Below are 19,322 nucleotides of genomic sequence, written 5' to 3'. Positions count from 1 at the left end.
CCCCTGGAGAAAGAAATGGCAATCCACTCCAGTACTCTTGCCCGGAAAATCCCATGGATGGAGAAGCCTGGTGGGCTACAGTCCACGGGGTCGCAAAGAGTCGGACATGACTAAGCGATTTCACTTTGAAGCAGCCTTGAATTGCACAGCCATGAGGTTCAGGTGTCACTATTCTCCTGTTACAGAGGATGAGTTGAGGCTCAGAGAGGTTGCCTTGCTTGCCAAAGAGCACACTACAAAAAGCAGCAGGTTCCCACTGCCCAATGCTGAGGAGCCCTGAGCTGCCAGCTCTCAGCAAACGTTCTCTGGTGGCTGATAGGTGAGAGAGAAGGTAGCAAGATCCTGACTGAAGACCTCGCCCTGCTGCCAACAAGCATGGCCTCGCAGCTCAGGGTCTCCAGCCCGTGCCTAGGCTGGGCACCCTTAGATGTGCACCTTTGTTTACTCTGCTAACTGTGGGTCAACCACTTTGACCTCCCGAGTTTATGGTAGCCAGAGGTGACATCACCATGTTACTAGGGTCTAACATCTGCATTACTTTGCATTTGTTGTATTCTCAGAGCCCCAAACTGGCTCATTTTGTAGGAGATAAGAGAAGGAAAATTTGGAGAGCAGTAGTAGCAACTCACTTACCTTTGAAACTTTCAAAAGTATTTTTGGTATGTCTTTCACAAACTAAGGAAATAACCAGAAGGGCATGCAAATTACCTTTAATACTTTCTAATCCCAGCTGCCTGTGTGTTATTTCAAAATTTAATATGATAAGTTACCATTTTTAATGGAGGTATAAAATTTTTTAATACATGGATGAGACAGGCACAGTGAGTTGAAGGTGACTGCTGACCATTCTACTGTGGATTTCTAATGTTGCTGTTGTATAAGCACAGGGGAGCTTAGCTCCTCAGTTCTCAGCAGGTAAGTGAACACAGTAAAGGATATGAGTTTTTTATTTTAATAATAAAGGATACGAGTTTTTTATTTTAATGGCTGTGTGAACTACAAATGGACAATCCATTTTTTTACAACTCTAACTGGATTGCACAGAAACTTGTTTGTCACAAGCAAATCAACATTGTACAAACTAACAGGGATTTCTAACATTCTTTATTTTTCTCATAGTTCGCAAGAGACGAGTTGAAGGAGACCACCAGTAAGTCTGCCAACCTGTCATATTTGGAAGACATTGAAAGGTCATCGAGGGTTCTTGTGATATCAGATGTAAAATTTTCCTGGGGAGAAGGGAAAAGACTGGAAATTTTTTTTTTAATTACATGTATCTTTTTTCTAGTTTAAGGTTGTTACCAGTTTCAAACTGCAAAATCAATAGTAGGTGATATTTTGTATACTAAAGCATTATTTCTGCTAAAATTGATTTTAATTTAGCTTAATTAAATGTTCTGTGATGAGTTGGGTTAAAAAAAATACAGTTGTAAAAAAGTTTAGTAAGTCATTTATGTAGAATAATATGAACATTTTAAGGACCAATATTTTTTAAGTCAAAAAGGGACATTGCTGATGTCAGAACTGCTGTCGTACTTCTTAGGTACAAGGCACTTCAAAGCTTTCCTCATTCCATGGCATGGAGACTTTTCCGTGTTTTCTAGAACACACACACTTCTTTCTTGCAAAAAGCAAAATGCCAACATCTTAAAACAGATGACTTAAAACTTGGTCATCTGTCTTAGAGTCAAAGCAGGTTTCCAGGCGAGAGGAAGCGGTCTCCTGTGCCTCCCCACACTGCACCTGTCTGAGGTGTCTCAGCACCTACAGTTTTTTTAAACAAAGTCATCATCTTGGCTAGGTTACACACTTGGTTTAAAAAGTAGCTATGTCTAAATTCATTACAGGCTTTCATTTTAATAATGTGGGCATTATTAAATTTTTGTGCAAGTTCATAGTAAAAATAAAATCTGAGTAGGAAAGCTATTTTCTTCCCTGTAAAAGGCATACAGCTAACTAACTCTGTTATTTAAGGTTAAAAAAAAAAAAAGCTGTTGTTAAACACATGAAATCAGACTTATTAAATGGTGGAGATTAAGTCTCAGGAGCATGCAGAACAGTCCTTTAAATTGATGGTTACTGTAAAGTAAATCAGAAGCTGACCTGTGTATAAATTAAGAGTTTACACAGGATAGTGAGATGTTCCTGTATACAGTGCAGAGTTGTCTGGTTGGTATACAATCACCCCTTACTACAGATTTTCCAACCAATAAGGAAAATGACTATTCTTGATAAATCTAATTTTTATTAACTGTTTCCTTTCATCTTGAACTTTTTGGTCCATACTGTATAAAAGTAGTTTCTCATAACAAGATGTCTTCCTGTCACTCAGAGTATTAAAGTGAGTGGTTGAACAGTGTAGCGTGGTGGGCAGGCCACTCCAGGTCCAGTAGTGTGACAGACCATGTGGACCTGTATTCATGCCAGGTTCCAGGGCAGTCCCGGGAGCAGGAGGTGGCAGAGGCCGTACAGCTACAGAGGACAGGGCACGAAGGAATCTGAACAATTCAGGCCTGGCTGTGTCACTTACAGGGAGATTTTTCTAAAGGGAGGAATCTCTTTCCAGAATAGGGGAGAGATGTGTTCTTAATTTTTTTTTAAACTTCTTGAAACCAAATTATAAAATGTCTGCTCCTTTGTCTTGGACTAGTCAGTTTGTCTCGAGCTAGATGGCTCCCTGTATGCTATAGAAATAAGTCTTCTTGACAGGTGAAAGCTTTCCTCATAAGGACTGAGTGTGAGTTTCTTTGGAATCAGTATCCAGTGTTTGAAAGGGGCCAAAGATTGACTTTGCACTGTTCCACTATTCCCTTTTGGTTATAGGGTGCTGGAGACTTTTTTTTTTTTTTTCAAGTTAGCAAGTCAGGCTCACTCTCACTGGCTCTCCCTCTCTCCTTTTTCATAAATGACTTTGGAAATGTACTTGATTTTTAGAGACTGCACAGTTCCAACAGAGGTGGGAGTTGGCATGGACCAAGAGTTCAGAGCCACCAGAACACTTTTAGCAAGGCTTCCTTTTTTGGCCTGCCCTGTAAGTCAATGAATTGATAACTATGTTACCCTGTCTTCGCAAAAGTCTTTTTTTTTTTTTTTTTTAAATATAGGTAGGTAGGGCCCCACCTAGAATTCTGTATTATACTTATGGGTAATATCTTTTCATTTATTATTTATCAAAGTATGAAGAAGTTGAGTGTTTTGCTTGTACCATTCCAGTTCTGAGCTACAGTTCATTATATAATGGAAGAAAAGATTTGTTAATAACTAACTAAAGGTGAGCATTCATCTATCTGAATACAGAAAATCTTTCACAAATTGTAACACAAGGGAGAAAACGGATGTTTACTTTGATCTTTAAAAATCTGGCACCTCTCAAAAAAACAAAATCTGGCACTTCTTATCCTTTTAGTAACTTTCAATATTTCTATATTATGCTAAACTTTTATAATAGAATTGTGAAATAGTCTTGATTTTTAAACCAAAGATCTTCTAAGACATTTAAGTTTTTGTAGTGTAACCAGTATAGATTTATCTCGTTATCCAAGCAAAGACTGTTCTTTGCGTTTTTAAATTGCTGTTTTTTTAAAAGCTTTTAATTTCACATTTTATAAAATTTTATATTCATATTTGTCAGAAGTTCTAATTTTTCCAGTTTGTCTACATGAGATTATATGTATTAAAATCAATATTAATGATATTATTAAAATGGATTTTGGTGCTATATACTTGTAGCTAAAGCCTAGTAGCAGTCTAAAGAATAGGTGGAATACATTCTCTAAGGGTGCCTGTCATTTAAAAGACCAAATAAACATTTTGTGTTTAAAAAAATTAGACTGTTAGAAATTCTAAGGAGAATTACCTTGATTGTTAAATTGCAGATTCTCATGATTTGAATGAAATAACCCACATACTTGCTTTGTGCAGTAGGTACTCCCTCAAAAAGTTAACAGGTATAGAGCTTTGTAAATTCTTTTTTCCATTGACAGTATCTGATGTTTTTTCATTTAAAAAGGGGAATCCATGGTATAAAGAAAATTATAAAAGAAAACATGTTTTGATAAAAAGTTATGTTCTGTTGTTCTTTATTTTAACCCTTGCTGCCATTAAAATAAGATTAAACAATTCATGAGGTTTCATAAAATTGTAAAATTTTGGCTCTGTGGTCCTAGAACGTCTAACTTTTTCCTTATAAAATCAGGAATCACCATTGTCTCCTGGCAGAAAAAAGGATCATTGTTTTTCTGGAATCTACAGCAGTTTCCATTCTCTGTAAGTTCAGTACTGCCTAGTTTTCCTCCATTACAATGTCACGTCACTTAAATTTTTTTTTTTCTAGTTTTATTGAGATAGTTGACATATAACATAGTTTAAGGTATAAAACATAATGATTTGATATATGCACATACTTGCAAAATGGTTACTACAGTAAGTTTAGTTAACATCTATCACTTCACATAGTTTTTAAAAATGTTTTTCCTTGTGATGAGAACTTTTAAGTAACTTTCAAATATGTAATAATACAGTAGTATTAACTGTCATCACTATGCTGACATTACATTCCTAGGACTTACTTTTCTTATAACTGGAAGTTTATACCATTTAACCACGTTCATCCATTTCACCCACTCTCCACACCCCAACGCTGGCAACCCGCAGTCTGTTGGCTGTATCAATGGATTTAGTCTTTTTAGGCTCTAATACATGAGATCATATAGTATTTGTCTTCCTTTCAGATTTGTTTCATTTAACATAATGCCCTCAAGGCCACTCCACTTTCATGTAGTATTAACTGAAGACACAGCACCCACAAGACCCAAACACATTGGATGTGTCAGAGCAACTCCTATCAAGGGGTGTGAGTTCTTCAGTCTAAACATCCATAGAACCCTCTTTTCCATCACTTCTCATTGAACATTCATGTTTCTAGCTACTTCTCACTCAAAGGAACTCTTCATCGAGTTTTAAATTGAGAAAATTGTATTTACAATCAGCAAAGAATTTATATTAGCTCATTTTAATTTGGTCATTCTTTCTTATGTCATATTTCTTGTATGTTATAATTTAGTTCTGTATGTCTTTCCCTACAAAAACTGAACACATTGGAAAATTTTTATAATAAAACATTTATAAGTTTGTTAATGCTAAACTCTAACATGCAGCCTGATCATTCAGAGAAGCCAATCTTTAAACCTCTACCAAGCATTTTAGACAGCCTTCACTGATATATAAGGACTTTTACTTAGGATATCTGCTCTGGTAGCTAGATAATAGATTGTAACACTGTGAAACACCACCAGCCATGTTTTGTATTTAGCACTATTGTTCAAGTTTGTACACTTTTAAAATAATCAAACTCTCTTACAGTACACATATGTGAGTGAGGCTTAACTTCCTTTTCTACAGACAATCAGAATGTTTTAAATGCTGCAAAGCAATTAATAGGTCTAAAATTTTTCTGTCAGATATTGTAGTTCATCAGAGAGTATGGTTTAAAAACAAATTCTGGGTGCTTGTTCATGGGTGTAAAGCAAATTTTTAGTTTAAATTTCACCTTAAGTCAAAAGGAAAACAATTTGATTCAGCTGTTTAAACTGTTCAGATTTGTCTGCTTAAGAATTGTAAAAAGAAGGTAAATTATAAAGAAAATTGTTCATGCATACATGTGCATGCACACACGCAGAATATATAAAAACCATTGTAATTTTGAGAAAGTGCCCACTTTTTTTTTTTTAGTCTTTTGGATGAATTATATTTGGTTTCAGGTACGTTTAAAAGCTTGAAAATTACTTTTGTAACAGTGCGTTCTTTGTCACATGAAATTGGGCATTTAAATACATTTTTTAATGCTAAAATATAAAAATGCTGTAAGTGCTTACTTTTTCAATTTTAATAAACTATTACAGAATATTCATATTAATAATACTGGTTCATAATAGCACAGTGAATTTTCTTTTGAAGAATATGGATTACAGGCATTTAGGATTTACCATTTCATATTGGAACAAATAATTTCAATACAGTCTATCAAATATACTGTAGACTTTGACTGTTTGGAAAATCCCTTTAATTCCTATGTTCTAAAGTTCACTCCTTATATACCTTTTACGAACAAGTGTATTAATTTCCCTGAGTTATTCTGAAACTGTCAGTACTTGACCATTTACACCCATAAGGTAGTAAGTTCCTATGGTTCAGTCTCATACCATCAGTACTCAGTCTGGCCTGTCCATAAAGTCAAATTGAGTTTTTGTTTTTGTTTTTTTTTAAACTGAGTTGACAAATTGAAAGAGGGACCTATGATACAGTGTGTTCTGAGCCTGAGGGGAGCCAATCCTGCTATTAGAGATTATTTCTAAGGTAAAGCAAAGATACTGCTTATCAGTCACCTAAATCCACCAACCAAAAGAGGAAATCCGTGAAACGTGTAATGGGTTTGAGGAAAGTTTTAGGGATAAATCAAATAATTCAGCTTTGAAACTTAAGGAATAAAGAAATTTCTCTTGAATCTTTAGTATTGGCTGGCTTTCCGAGAATGGCTGTTGGGCTTACGTTCACATGTGGGAAACCTTGATGCCTGTCCGCTTTGGTGAGTCAGAGGCTTGGGTGCTTCAGTTGTCAGTTAACTTCAGCTCCTCCTCTGAGTGGCCTTGGAGACAGGCGCTATAGCCGTGGGGAGAGTGCCTTCTTGCTCAGCCAATGGCACCTCACTCCTCTAGGTACCAAATATTAAGCTTTCCAGCATGTCTGCAAGGGTTAGTGGCCTCTAGGCTCAGCCCAGCTTTAGCCCCCATCCTGTAGCAGAGACTCAAGGCCACCTCTATAAAGAATAGCCAACCTAACGTATAGATCTAATGCGATCCCCATCAAATTAACACATTTCATTTTTCACAGAATTAAGACAAATAATCCTAATATTTATATAAAACTTTATATAAAAGAGCCAGAATTGTCAAAGCAGGAGGCATAACCCTCCCAGACTTGAGATAATACTACAAGGCTATAGTGACCAAAACAGTGTGGTACTGGCACAGAAACAGACATGCTATTATATACAGGATGGATGAACAGCACAGGGGACTATATCCTGTGACAAACTATAATGGAAAAGTATGAAAAAATATGAAAAAGATGTTTATGTGTGTATAATTGAGTCACTTTTGCTGTACCAAAGAAATTAGCACAACACTGTAAATCAACTATACTTCAATAAAATTGTAAAGAACAGTCAACCTTATGACTGAGCTGTGATAGTACTTCTCAGCAATTTAGATGAGTCTCTAAATGGCCTTTCTGGAGCTGGTGCTAATTATGGCTGTGTTTACTGCATGAAATTACAGTTTAAATATATAAAAGGGAGGGAATTATAATGTATATCCAGGTTTCCTGCATGGTAAGTAGGCCATTTTTCTTTGACCTTTTCTATTGAACAATAAGACTCTTTAAAAACAAAACAAACATTTTTCACTTCTCAGAAGTAGAGGAATATAAACATTAAATCATGAAAGACTCACAATGGTCAAGTCCAGACCCCACCAAGTTGAGCAAACTGACTTCAGAGAAGTTAACTTGCCCAAGGTAACATCATTGGTTTGTACATTGAACAACAAAAAACTTCATGTACCTGTTATGTTCCAGCTACTGCACTAGTCAAAAAGCTAACAGTCACATCTAGTATCTTGTTTCCCAGCGCTCTGTTTTTCTCTAAGCTCCTGGTGACCATTTCTCCCAGCATTCTGGATGTCTTTCTCCCTAAGGTCAGTAATAGACCTGCTCAGCAGTGTGATGGCTGTGCACATAAGTTCCTGATCCTTGTCTCAAAAATGCTTTTTTTTTTTAACTTGAAAAGAAAAAGCTTTGGATAAAAGTCTTAAGTTCTAACTTAGCTTCCATATCTGTAGTATGAGAACAGCAGCAGCCCTTTGAGTTGTTCTGAGGATTAGAACTGGTAAGGCCCATACAACACGTAACAAAGCATTGAGTCTCCAGTGAGCTCTCTTGTGCTATGCCTGCTCTGACAAAAAAAATCCCAAGACACAGCGCAAACTGTTACCAAAATGGCCTCACCTGGGAACAATGGATTTTCTGAAGTCACAGACTTGCTTCCAAACATTTTAAAACCACAACTAGGATTATGCAAAAGGAATTCAGTTCCTCACTTCAATCCCAAGTCATTTCATCACTGTTTTAAAGCAAGCAGTTGAAAACCATATTTATAGTAAGTACACGTTTTATGCTTCAGTCATCCTCTTCCTCTTCACTCCCTGCTTTCCTCTTTCTGGAGGGTTCATCTGAACAGATAAGGAGAGAAGGTGTAAAATTCAATACTGAATGTTTTTGGAAATTCTGTCTAAAGCAGTTCTGAGCCGGTGGGGAAGCCAGCCTTTCAAGTTAGAACTCGACCCTCCAGCGATGACCTTGTCCACAGACACTGTCTCTACAGGTCAGGCAAGGGGAGCCCGGACTTCCAGCGGTCAGGGCCAAGGGACACGTCACTCTATTTAGGTGTGGATTCCCCTCATTACTACTTGAAATATGTTCCTCTGCTTCCTCAGTACTTCACTTTCTCTGTCTAAAATTCACTATTTTAAAGCCTGTTGACTTTTTTTAAAGGACTGCTTGTGTTTTATGTGCTTTTTTCAGTATGGTTTCCAAGTTTTAAATAGATTTTTTCACATGAAAAATGAGTGCTTCTTTTACATAGTAAGAGCCATTTCTGTTACTGGGATGTTTCCTCTGACCTGTAACTCAAGACCCATAGTGGAGTGAGTTATGTGTTCAGAAAACACTGGATAAATGAATATGGTACAATGGCAAGAACAGAGTGAGTCACTTGTGTAATTAAGACTTCAAATTTCTTGTGATCTTTAAGTGGAAAAGGAAATAAAGTAGATAATTTCAATAACATGGAGATGAAATAACCCTGCACCATTATTATGCTCATGGTAATCGGGAGAGGGCCCTTGATCTATTCCATTGAACTACTTCTAGTTCTCTAGTTGGGCCCTGGTGTCTCAGCCACATGTCTTTTCTCACAGGCCTTTCTGTCCACCGGCACACCCACCCTAACACTTCCTTCAACTTCCAACAAGAGGGTGACTGTTCTGGGCTGCCTCCCACTGCACACAGGTGTCAGGCATTCCTCTGGGCCACGCCTAGGCTTGTTACTGCACTCATCTCACTGAGTTGTAGGGAGGTGTGTAGACACCTGTCTGTGCTCCTGGGCTCTGAGCTCCTTATTCCGGGAGTCGGCTTGTGGCTACAGAGCAAACCCCTTCAGATTGAATAAATTTGGTTTTACCTTATCAGTGGTGAGTTTCTTTGCTGTCAGTGATCTTTGAGCCCCATCTCCATCTGGTCCCTCATCACTCTCTGAAGAATAGATTCTGGCCCCTTCCTCTGAAAGCAAATTTGAGGACTTTAGATATGGGACTGACCTTCAAAGATGAAGACCCATTTATTCCTGAAAAAAGTTTTTTTTTTACTGTTGAATGTTCTTACTTCCCGCTGTATATATTTCCCTTTGTTGAGACACCAACCATTTTTTTTAAGTTTTCATGAAGAGATACATACAGCTTTCAAACATGCTTAAATGACTTACATTGGAGAGGTTTTTTCCCTCTCAGAGAGACTGTTCACTTTTAAATACCCGCAGGGCTCCAGGCACACATTTTTTAAAACTACAAAGTTTAACACTGGGTCCTTAATTATACAATCAGGCAAACTGCCTATTATACATTTTTTACAATGACGACATAAATTATTTAGTTGATTTTCTTAATTATGGGGGTGCCTTATTTTCCCAGCCAACTTTTCATGTGAGAAAGTGGTCCTAACAAAAACAGGAGAAAAGGCCTTTGCATTGTCCTCAGTGAATAACAGCAGGACAGACACTCAGTGGTCACCAGACTCACCTCCGCGTTCCCCTTGGTTGTGGTTTTCGACGGCTTCACCCTCCTCATCACTGTTCGAGTCCTGGTAGGGGGCACTTGGCACCCCCTGGTTCTGCAGACGGATTGTCTCCTGGTGAGCAGAAGCCCTCAAACGTGCTTCTTTCTGTAAAGACTTAAAAAAAAATGAATTCACTTAGTGCCTGCTTGAAACTAAAGAACATGAAAATGCCTTGCCCGGGATAACACCAGTTCCTATGTCCTCAGGGTGAGTTCTCTCCATTTCACATCTCTGTTACCATACACGGTCATCGTCGTGTTCAGTTCTAAGGCATGAAGACACCACAGGGTGGAGAGGCAGAAGGCTCCCTCACACCAACCGCCCCATCACAACTGGCATGGGCACGGCCTTGGGAGCTGCAGCGTCCCCTCTGCTACCAGGAACAGTCCAGAGGGCACGACCAGCCTGAGGAGCTGCGTCCATGCCCAGCAGATGCCTGAGGGAGGCAGGTTCTCTTCACCCTCCCTGAGACACACCTGACTTGCCCAGGCTCCACCAAACGACCATGGCACCCAGATATTCGTGCCTGGGGCCGTCAACCCAGGGCACTCCCCACAGCTGCTGATGGCAGGATGAGGGCGTGCTGGTGGGAAGGGTCCCTAAGTCCCAAAGTAGAGCCCTTGTTCCCTTCCATCCACCTGGCTTCCACATGTTGGGCTCCACGGGTAGGGCCAGTGTTGACTGAGTCAGGAATGTCCTTCTGACCTTCCTACATCACCTCTCCTCTGGCTAACACAGTTTAATGATATGTATCAAAGGTTATGTTTTTTTAAAAACTGTCAGTTTCCCGCTGAGAGCTCACAGATTGGAGAGAGAACACCTGAGTGTCTGGATTGCTGTATCTCACCACTGGCCCATTGACTATGACCATTTCTATGGTTAACCACACACTTGGAAGCTAAAGCTGGCTCCCTGATAACTACAAGAAATAAAATGACTGTCACAATAAGATGATTTAATATTCCGAAAAGCACAGCTCTTAATGCCCCTAAACAATCCTGGGATAAAGCTCAGCCAACATACCTTAATCAACTCTACACGCTGGCATTCAGGATCAGGACCTGCCACTGGTAAGATTTTAATCGTCTGCATCCTCGAGCATCTACTAGCAAGTGGCAGGGACACCTTTTTATGTGTGGCATAGTCTGTAGCATGAGGTCTGTGGGAAACAGACAAAAATGACTCAGTCTACTAAGAACATTTGCAGGCAATCACACCAACAGCAAACAGCGGCAGACAGTAACATCGGCACCCACAGCCCTTTCCTCTGGCACATGCACACACCAAGAGCATGCTTGCATGCTTGCAATCAGCCAGCTTCCCGGGTAAAAGGCCCTGAAGAGAAGGGACATGCTGACCAGCAGAATGGCACAGACAGTTTAGGCCTCTTACCAGGTGTGCTGATCAATGTGAATTAATAACTCGTCTTCTGGTTTAGACAGCAGCCTCGTGTTGGCTTCCATAGCATGAACTGGCTCCCTGAGAGACAGGAACTTGTTGCAAAGGTGAAAAATGGCATGGGAACCAGACCATGGGCCTTGGGGAGCTGCACCTCAACATCGTGTCAGTCAGGCTCTTTGCACATCCAGCCTCTCTAACCTGTTGCTCAAACTGCCAAGCAGCAAGAGGTCACTATGAATAGTTACCTGAAGGTGAGTTTGGACTTGAAGACGGCTTGTCCCTGCAGACCAGTGTCGTCCCTGACAAACAGGTGGTTGTGAGTGGCCTGCATCGGGGCCTTGTAGACATCAAACACCTCGTTGCCTAAATGTAGGGACAGGCTGGAAACAGAAATAGTTCAGTTATTAGGATGGATCGTTAACAAATCCTATAGCTTCCATTCTGTCATGTTTTGTCACTAAGTTGTGTTCGACTCTTTGCAACCCCATGGACTGCAGCCCACCAGTCTCCTTTGTCCATGGGATTCTCCAGGCAAGAATACCAGAGTGCGTTGCCATTTCCTTCTACAGGGGATCTTCCCAACCCAGGGATCAAACCTGCATCTCCTCCATTGGCAGATGGGTTTTTTATCATGAGCTACCAGGGAAGTCTCCTGTACCCTGTTAGCAATTCTTAAAATGCTGTGGAACTGCAGGATCCTGTCCCCATACTGAAGATTTAAGACAGACAAAAGATACTAGAAACAACTAACCTACCTCCTTTCAAAGTAAAAGGTGGTAAAATCCATCTTCCTTTCAACTTGAAATCTAATTGTTTTATCATTTCCCAATCTCTATGACTTCATTAGTAAAATAGAAATCGTTTTTTCAAACATACCAATCTATAATGTCTAATGGTCACATATGGGCACTGACATTATGTTTTCATCTCAATAAGGTAGATACTGTGAATTTGATTACTTCTTGAGTCTATGTCTAGAGTCTTCCAGCACAGCACTGTGACCTCAACCCTGTTTATTTCTCCCAGGTTTCCCAGATAATGCCAGGAGCCTCAGTTCAGTTCAGTTCAGTTCAGTCAGTCGTGTCTGACTCTTTGCAACCCCATGGACTGCAGCACGCCACACCTCCCTGTCCATCACCAACTTCCAGAGCTTGCTCAAACTCATGTCCATTGAGTCGGCGATGCCATCCAACCATCTCATCCTCTGTCATCCCCTTCTCCTCCCACCTTCAGTCTTTCCCAGCATCAGGGTCTTTTCAAATAAGTCAGTTCTTTGCATCAGGTGGCCAAAGTACTGGAGTTTCAGCTTCAGCATCAGTCCTTCCAATGAATATTCAAAACTGATTTTCTTTAGGATGGACTGGTTGGATCTCCTTGCTGTCCAAGGGACTCTCAAGAGTCTTCTCCAACACCACAGTTCAAAAGCATCAATTCTTTGGCACTCAGCTTTCTTTATAGTCCAACTCTCACATCCATACATGACTACTGGAAAAACCAAAGCTTTGACTAGACGGACCTTTGTCGGCAAAGTAATGTCTCTGCTTTTTAATATGTGGTCTAAGAGGACTTCCCTGGTGGCTCAGAGGTTAAAGCATCTGCCTGCAATGCGGGAGACCTGGGTTCGATCCCTGGGTCGGGAAGATCCCCTGGAGAAGGAAATGGCAACCCACTCTAGTATTCTTGCCTGGAGAATCCGGATGGAGGAGCCTGGTGGGCTACAGTCCATGGAGTCGCAAAGAGTCGGACACAACTGAGTGACTTCACTCACTCACTTCACTCACTAAGAGGCCTGCTGCTACATCGCTTCAGTGGTGACCGACTCTGTGCGACCCCGTCCCTGGGATTCTCCAGGCAAGAACACTGGAGTGGGTTGCCATTTCCTTCTCCAATGCATGAAAGTGAAAAATGAAAGTGAAGTCGCTTAGTCGTGTCTGACTCTTCACGACCTCATGGACTGTAGCCTACCAGGCTTCTCCATCCATGGGATTTTCCAGGCAAGAGTACTGGAGTGGGTTGCTACTAGATTTTGTTAATTCTGTAATGAAAAAAGATCCCCAAATATGGTCCTATACAGAAAACTTCATTCATCCCAGGCCTCCCTGTGGGTGTTTCTCCTCAGGTCTGTGCTCACCTTCCATCCGACCACTTGACTATCCGAGCATTGCTTTCTTTAATTTTATTTCCGTCTTTATCCCGGTGTATCCTCCATCGTATAGTATTTTCTATCTGATATAAAACACAAAGGCATACAAAACCAGTTGGTAAAGAATCTGCCAGAAGTGCAGGAGACCTGGATTCGATGCTTGGGTCAGAAAGATGCCCTCGAGAAGGGTGTGGCAACCCACTCCAGGATTCTCACCTGGAGAATCCCATGGACAGAAGAGTCTGATGGGTTACAGTTCATGGGATCGCAAAGAGACATGACTGATCAACTAACACTTTCATATACAAAACCAGACTGCATGTTCTTTTTTTCTCAAGTGATTTATAATCACATGCCAAGAATTCAGAGGTGGTGAGAAAGTAAGCTCACCGAAAAATAGATGATTAGGCAACACGGAAACCCTCCTACTACAGATACCTATAGACACTGGTTAAACTCACCAGATGTTCTGTTTTAATCTTTTCTGAGCTCCACCTCATGGCAGTGGAAGCAAAAACTTAGGGCCCATATGAGGTAGGAGGTTATAACTGAGATTTCTATTGCAACCCCACTTGAAGGGTTATGAACCCAATGAAAGAAGGACTAAAGAAAGGCCCTGTCGGAAAGAAAGCTCTGAGCATTAATTTTTAAAAAAATGTAATTCAGTAATAAACAATAAATTAAAACCTGCGACTTCTGCTTTATCCATATGGTGAGAAACTCCAAATTAGAAAAGTAGTATAAGAATGGTTCCTGCCACTGCTACCACTGTGGCCTCTGGCAGACGCTCATTCCATACCCGGTTAAAGACAATGCCATTCCTATGAGAGCAATGGTAGGGTTTTGCTTTCCAGGTCTTCTCAAGGGGGACCCCCTAATGACAAGACCTCTTCTCTGTACATAAGCTGAATTTCCATAAAGAGTCAGATATTTTTACTATGGGAAGCAGCTCAGAACTATCCATGATAAAAATTGGAGGGGCAGTTCTGTATATCTAATTATATTATTATTTATCCTGAAGGAAGTAGCTAACAATTTTCAAGAATTCTTATCTTGACTGCTGTCAAAAAATTACAACTGCCAAAGAAAGGTTAGAAAAGTGATAATTCTACAACAATTTTTTAAAAAGGATATGTACCTTCTCTCCTAATAATATTCTGAAAAGACATTTAATTCCTCATTCTAAACAGTTATTTATTGATCAAAAAATAAAGATCATTTTGTAAGTTCATCTCAAACTGTTATCCCTGTATTTTATTTTATAAAAAGCTTAAAAAAAAAAAAAAGGAATAAAGTGTGGAATGATACCTTTAATTTTAACCTGGTTCTCTCTTCTTCATCAAGCATTTTCTTATTTTCAAATTCATCTTCATAATACTGAGGATCAAAAGGCCTAAAAATTGTTTTTTAATGTTGTATTAGCCATCTTTAGTATGAATATAATACTATAAGTCTTTATAACATGTACCAATATGTTAAAAAAATCACAGTAGACAAATAACTTCAAGTAAAACTTCAAAGAAGTATGCAAATGACTTTTTTAAAATTTTATTTAAAATTTTTTTTGCCTGAAAAAAATCCAAATGTGACTAATAATTCAAAATTTTTAAATTGTTTTCTTGTTTGGTGAAATAGTCCTCTAAGGTATAGGTGACACATGATCTACCTTTTCATATTTTTAAAGAAAGGTGTCATGTTTAATTGCACAAGAGCTTGCACTTGTGAACCATCATGATGGTTCACAAAATAGTGTGGACCCAACCACACTATTTTGTTTTCAAATATCATCATCTTTTCTAGATTCACAATGGCTTTTGCATTGAACTTTTGTGATTTTTCCAGCAAACTTTCTCACCTTCGTTTACCAATTTTTCAGCTTTATGAGAATAAAAAACATCTTCATCAGCTATGATATCTGCTCATTGATAAGAAAGTGCCAAAATGCTAAAAGAATTATTAGCAGTAAAGCCTTCTCATACCAATAAATTCATCATTTTCTACCATAGCACACCCTAAATTTATTTTTTCAGAGTTACATGAAAAATCTCCCACCTCTGTGATTAGCCAACGCATTACAAACAAGAACATTTACAGTCCACATACTTTTACTCAATATCTTGCAGGAAAAATAAAACTTTAAATCAGTCCTCTTACTTGGATTCTATGCTGAGAAATTTGGGTAGTTTAACAAAGTATAATTCATTTCCTAAATCAGAGTTGATGTTAGGAATTTCTACTTCTGTTTTGGTTTCAGAAATCGGCTCTTCCTCCTGCTGGTTCTGAGGCACTCCACATCCATCCTAAGAAAGGAATCAGAACGTGAGAGCTTGAGGTGACATTAGAAATGCTCTAGCTGTCCTTCCGCAGCAGGCAGGTGCAGGTTTGACAGGAAGTAAATTTAGAAACCACTTCAGAGATAAAGTAGTCAGCAGCCCCTCCAGTCTCACTTTAAAATTTCATCCTCTATCCTACTCCCCTAAAACCACCATGCAAAACAAGACGTGTCAGCCTGCATTACCAGAAAAAAATATTGACATACCTAGTTTTCATAAGATATTTAGCAACACAAGTGTGAAATTATACAACACTTCAATACTAAGTAACTACTAAAATCAGGGGGAAATGTCAAGTAATACACACGTCTCGGCACAAGTTTGAGTAAGAAAAGCTTTTGAATCAAAGGTTTTCAAATTATGAGTCCTCATAGTCTAGCCCCTAAAGTTTGGCATCAAATTCATTCTGACCAATTCCTTCTATGCCCTTTAATATCCAGAAATTCCCAACATAGCTAAGTAAGTCACCTATTCATCAGATGTTCCAGACTCTCTCTATATGAGAGAGTCAGGCCCATCAGCCTCTGAAACTTTTTTCTTAGCTTTGAATAATGGGCTCAGTTGAGATTTGTACTTACTGTAACAGGCTGTCTTTGAATGGGTGGTTGATTATCCCCATCACTATCTGAAGAAATGTCATCTATGTCTCCAAACAGATCCATTGTCCCACTATAATCTTCAATGTTGGGAAAGAATGCATCATATTAATTAATTTCTCTTGACTCAAGTTCTTCACATAGTTCTTGGCCCATCATTTCACTATATTTCCAAGATTCATAAACCAAATCTTTATTAAGCCATCCTGAAACTGGCTTCATGAGCCTGGGCCTCAGAAGCCTAACAAGCAAGAGTGACTACAGAGAAGGAAAATGGCAGTTAGTTGGTGGAAGTCAAGTTGCTGTGATGGCCAGCTTTCAAGGTGGAGCCCTGGGATTCCTGCCTCTGGTATTCTGGCCCTTGTGCAGTCCCCTCCAACAGGCATCATGGTTGGTTTATGTGATCAACATAATATAGCTTCACTTCCAAGGCTCAGCATGACATCATGGCCTTTCTGCCTCACTCTTTCTCCCTTGGGTCACTTGCTCTGGAGGAAGCCAGCTACCACGATGTGAAAACACATAAACTGCCATGGAGAGGCTCATGTGGTGAGAAACAGTCCCCCCGCCCAAGCACCATGAGAGTGAGCCATCCTGGAAACAGATCCTTCAGCCTGAGATAACATCCTGACTCAATGTTGGATGAGCCAACATCCTGACTAAAGCCTTGTGAGAGACCCTGGGCCAGGGCTACACCACTCCTGACCTTTAGGACTGAGAGATATACGAAATGTTTGTTATTTTAAGCTGGCCTTCTCAGGGGATGTAGTTGGGGAAGGTGAGGGGTGGTGTGCAGGTCATACAAGACATGTCTACTTCGACACTCCTGTCTCCTTGTTTTTGGATTCCCTCTGCACAATGCCAGGGAAACTTTGGTATCTCAACTTCATTAAATGTAGGCTACCACTGAGTGTTTTTAGTTACCCAGTCAAGCACAGAGCCATGTCCAGAATATATAAGTGCACCCGTATCAGTAAATTTGACACCCAAGGCAGTCAAGTGTTCTTCCTTCATCTCACATTCTTAGAATCCACTTTCCCACATATTCCCCAGGCTTTTGCCTATATGTATTAGCAAAACCTTGCAACTGTTTTGACGTATAAGCTATTTCTTCTTCAGTTGAAGTTTACGCTTTCTTTGCCAGTGCATAAGATCCTAGTGATGGATCTATTGGTAAAAATTGGGTAAGAGAGCACTCAGCTGAGTGGTTCTTGAGGAGAATGAAAACTGACCCAAGTGATGTTATTACAGGATTTTCAAGCAAGAAGACTAGTTTCACAACCTACTGAATGGGAGAAAATATTTGCAAACGATATGACCAATAAGAGGTTAATATCCAAAATATATAAACAGGTCATCCAACTCAATATAAAAAAAATCTGATTAATGGGCAGAAGACATTAATAGACATTTTTGCAAAGAAGACATGGACATGTTCAAGAGGCACATGAAAAGATGCTCAACACTCCTAATCATTCAAAGAAATAGAAATCAAAACCACAGTAAGATATCACCTCACTGAATAACTACCATCAAAAAGTCTATAGATAGCAAGTATCACTGAGACTGTGGAGAAAAAGAGACCCTTGCATGCTGTTGTGGGGAATGTGGATTGGTGCAGCCACTATGAAAAACAGTATGGCAGTTGCTCAAAAAACTAAAAGTAGGGGCGTCCCTGGTGGCTCAGTGGCGATGAATCTGCCTGCCATTGCAGGAGACATGGTTTCAATCCCTGATCCAGGAAGATCCTACAGGCTGCAGAGCGACTAAGCCCATGTGCCACAAATACTGAGCCTGTGCTCTGGAGCCCACAAGTTGCGACTACTGAGCCCACGCACCCTAGAGTCCGTGCTGTGCAAGATGAGAAGCTACCACACTGAGAAGCCCATCCGCCACAGCTAGAGAGAAGCCCCTACTCCCTCAACTAGAGGGAAAAGCCCACACAGCAATGAGGACCCAGCACGGTCAAAAATAAATAATTTTAAAAAAAAAATCAGAAATAAAACTACCATCTCGTAATTTTACTCCTTAGTTTATATCTGAAAAAAACAGAAACCCTAATTCTAAAAGATACATGTGCCCCAATGTTCATAGCAGCAATATTTACAATAGCCAAGATATCGAAGCAACCAGTCCATCAACAGATAAATGGATTTAAAAAAAAATATGGTGTGAATATATATATATATAATGAAATATTACTCAGCCATAAAAAAGGAAGGAAATTCTGTCACTTGCAACAACATAGATGGACCTAGAGGGTACTATGCTTATTAGTGAAATAAGCCGGATAATGACAGATACAGTATATTATCACTTATATATGGAATCTGAAAAATAAACCAGTGAATATAACAAAACAGACAGACTCACAGATAATAGAAAACAAACCAGTGGTTACCAGTAGGGAGAGAGAAGCAGGGAGGGACATAACAGGGGTAGGGAATTAAGAGGAACAAACTAGTGTGTATAAAGACTAGATTATAAGGATATAGTTAGTGTACAGCACCCGAAACATAGCCAGCATTTCATAACTTTAAATGGAGTATCATCTATAAAAAATATTCAAATCACTACTTTTGTACACCTGAAACTTTAAATCAACTATATATTAAAAAAAAAAAAACTATTAATAGTTTCCTCAGACATAGGGAGGCAAACTGCTTCTCACAGGCAAAGGAGGCTCAGAGAGACTACAAACTTTGTTTTTCACCTTTGTCTGAATCCAAACATATTCCCATCCTGTGATAAATCATAATAAATAAGAATATAAAAAAGAACATATACATATAACTGAAATACTTTGCTATACAGCAGAAATTAACACTGTAAATCAATTCTTCAATTAAAAAAAAGCCAACCTAAGCTTGTAAACTTTCTGTAAGTGCTCCAGGGCACTCAGAG

At 39.4% G+C, this 19,322-nt stretch overlaps 2 protein-coding genes across 3 annotated transcripts in view; one reads left to right on the top strand and one right to left on the bottom strand.

The window, feature by feature from the left end:
- TMOD3 (tropomodulin 3) overlaps positions 1–2,847 on the top strand; it is an 85,744-nt gene extending 82,897 nt beyond the window's left edge. For both annotated transcript variants that reach the window (XM_061428750.1, XM_061428751.1), the window contains exon 10: positions 1,120–2,847. In XM_061428750.1, coding sequence (XP_061284734.1) covers positions 1,120–1,154 — 35 coding nt within the window. In that variant the 3' untranslated portion in view covers positions 1,155–2,847. The remainder of the gene's footprint in view (positions 1–1,119) is intronic.
- Positions 2,848–3,054: 207 nt separating this feature from the next.
- On the bottom strand, positions 3,055–17,881 carry LOC133254647 (RNA polymerase-associated protein LEO1-like). The gene is made up of 8 exons (XM_061428752.1): positions 16,401–17,881; positions 15,644–15,789; positions 14,798–14,882; positions 13,478–13,572; positions 10,969–11,726; positions 9,909–10,059; positions 9,296–9,393; positions 3,055–8,285 (listed from the first exon to the last, which is right to left on the bottom strand). Exons 1-5 carry the CDS (start codon positions 16,482–16,484, stop codon positions 11,588–11,590), a joined length of 549 nt encoding a protein of 182 aa, XP_061284736.1. The 5' UTR covers positions 16,485–17,881; the 3' UTR covers positions 3,055–8,285; positions 9,296–9,393; positions 9,909–10,059; positions 10,969–11,587.
- Between the last annotated feature and the right edge of the window lie 1,441 nt (positions 17,882–19,322).

Source organism: Bos javanicus, chromosome 10 (genome assembly GCF_032452875.1).
Source record: "Bos javanicus breed banteng chromosome 10, ARS-OSU_banteng_1.0, whole genome shotgun sequence".
In the NCBI taxonomy this organism is placed as follows: Eukaryota; Metazoa; Chordata; class Mammalia; order Artiodactyla; family Bovidae; genus Bos; species Bos javanicus.
This window is presented reverse-complemented; position numbering and strand designations above follow the sequence as displayed.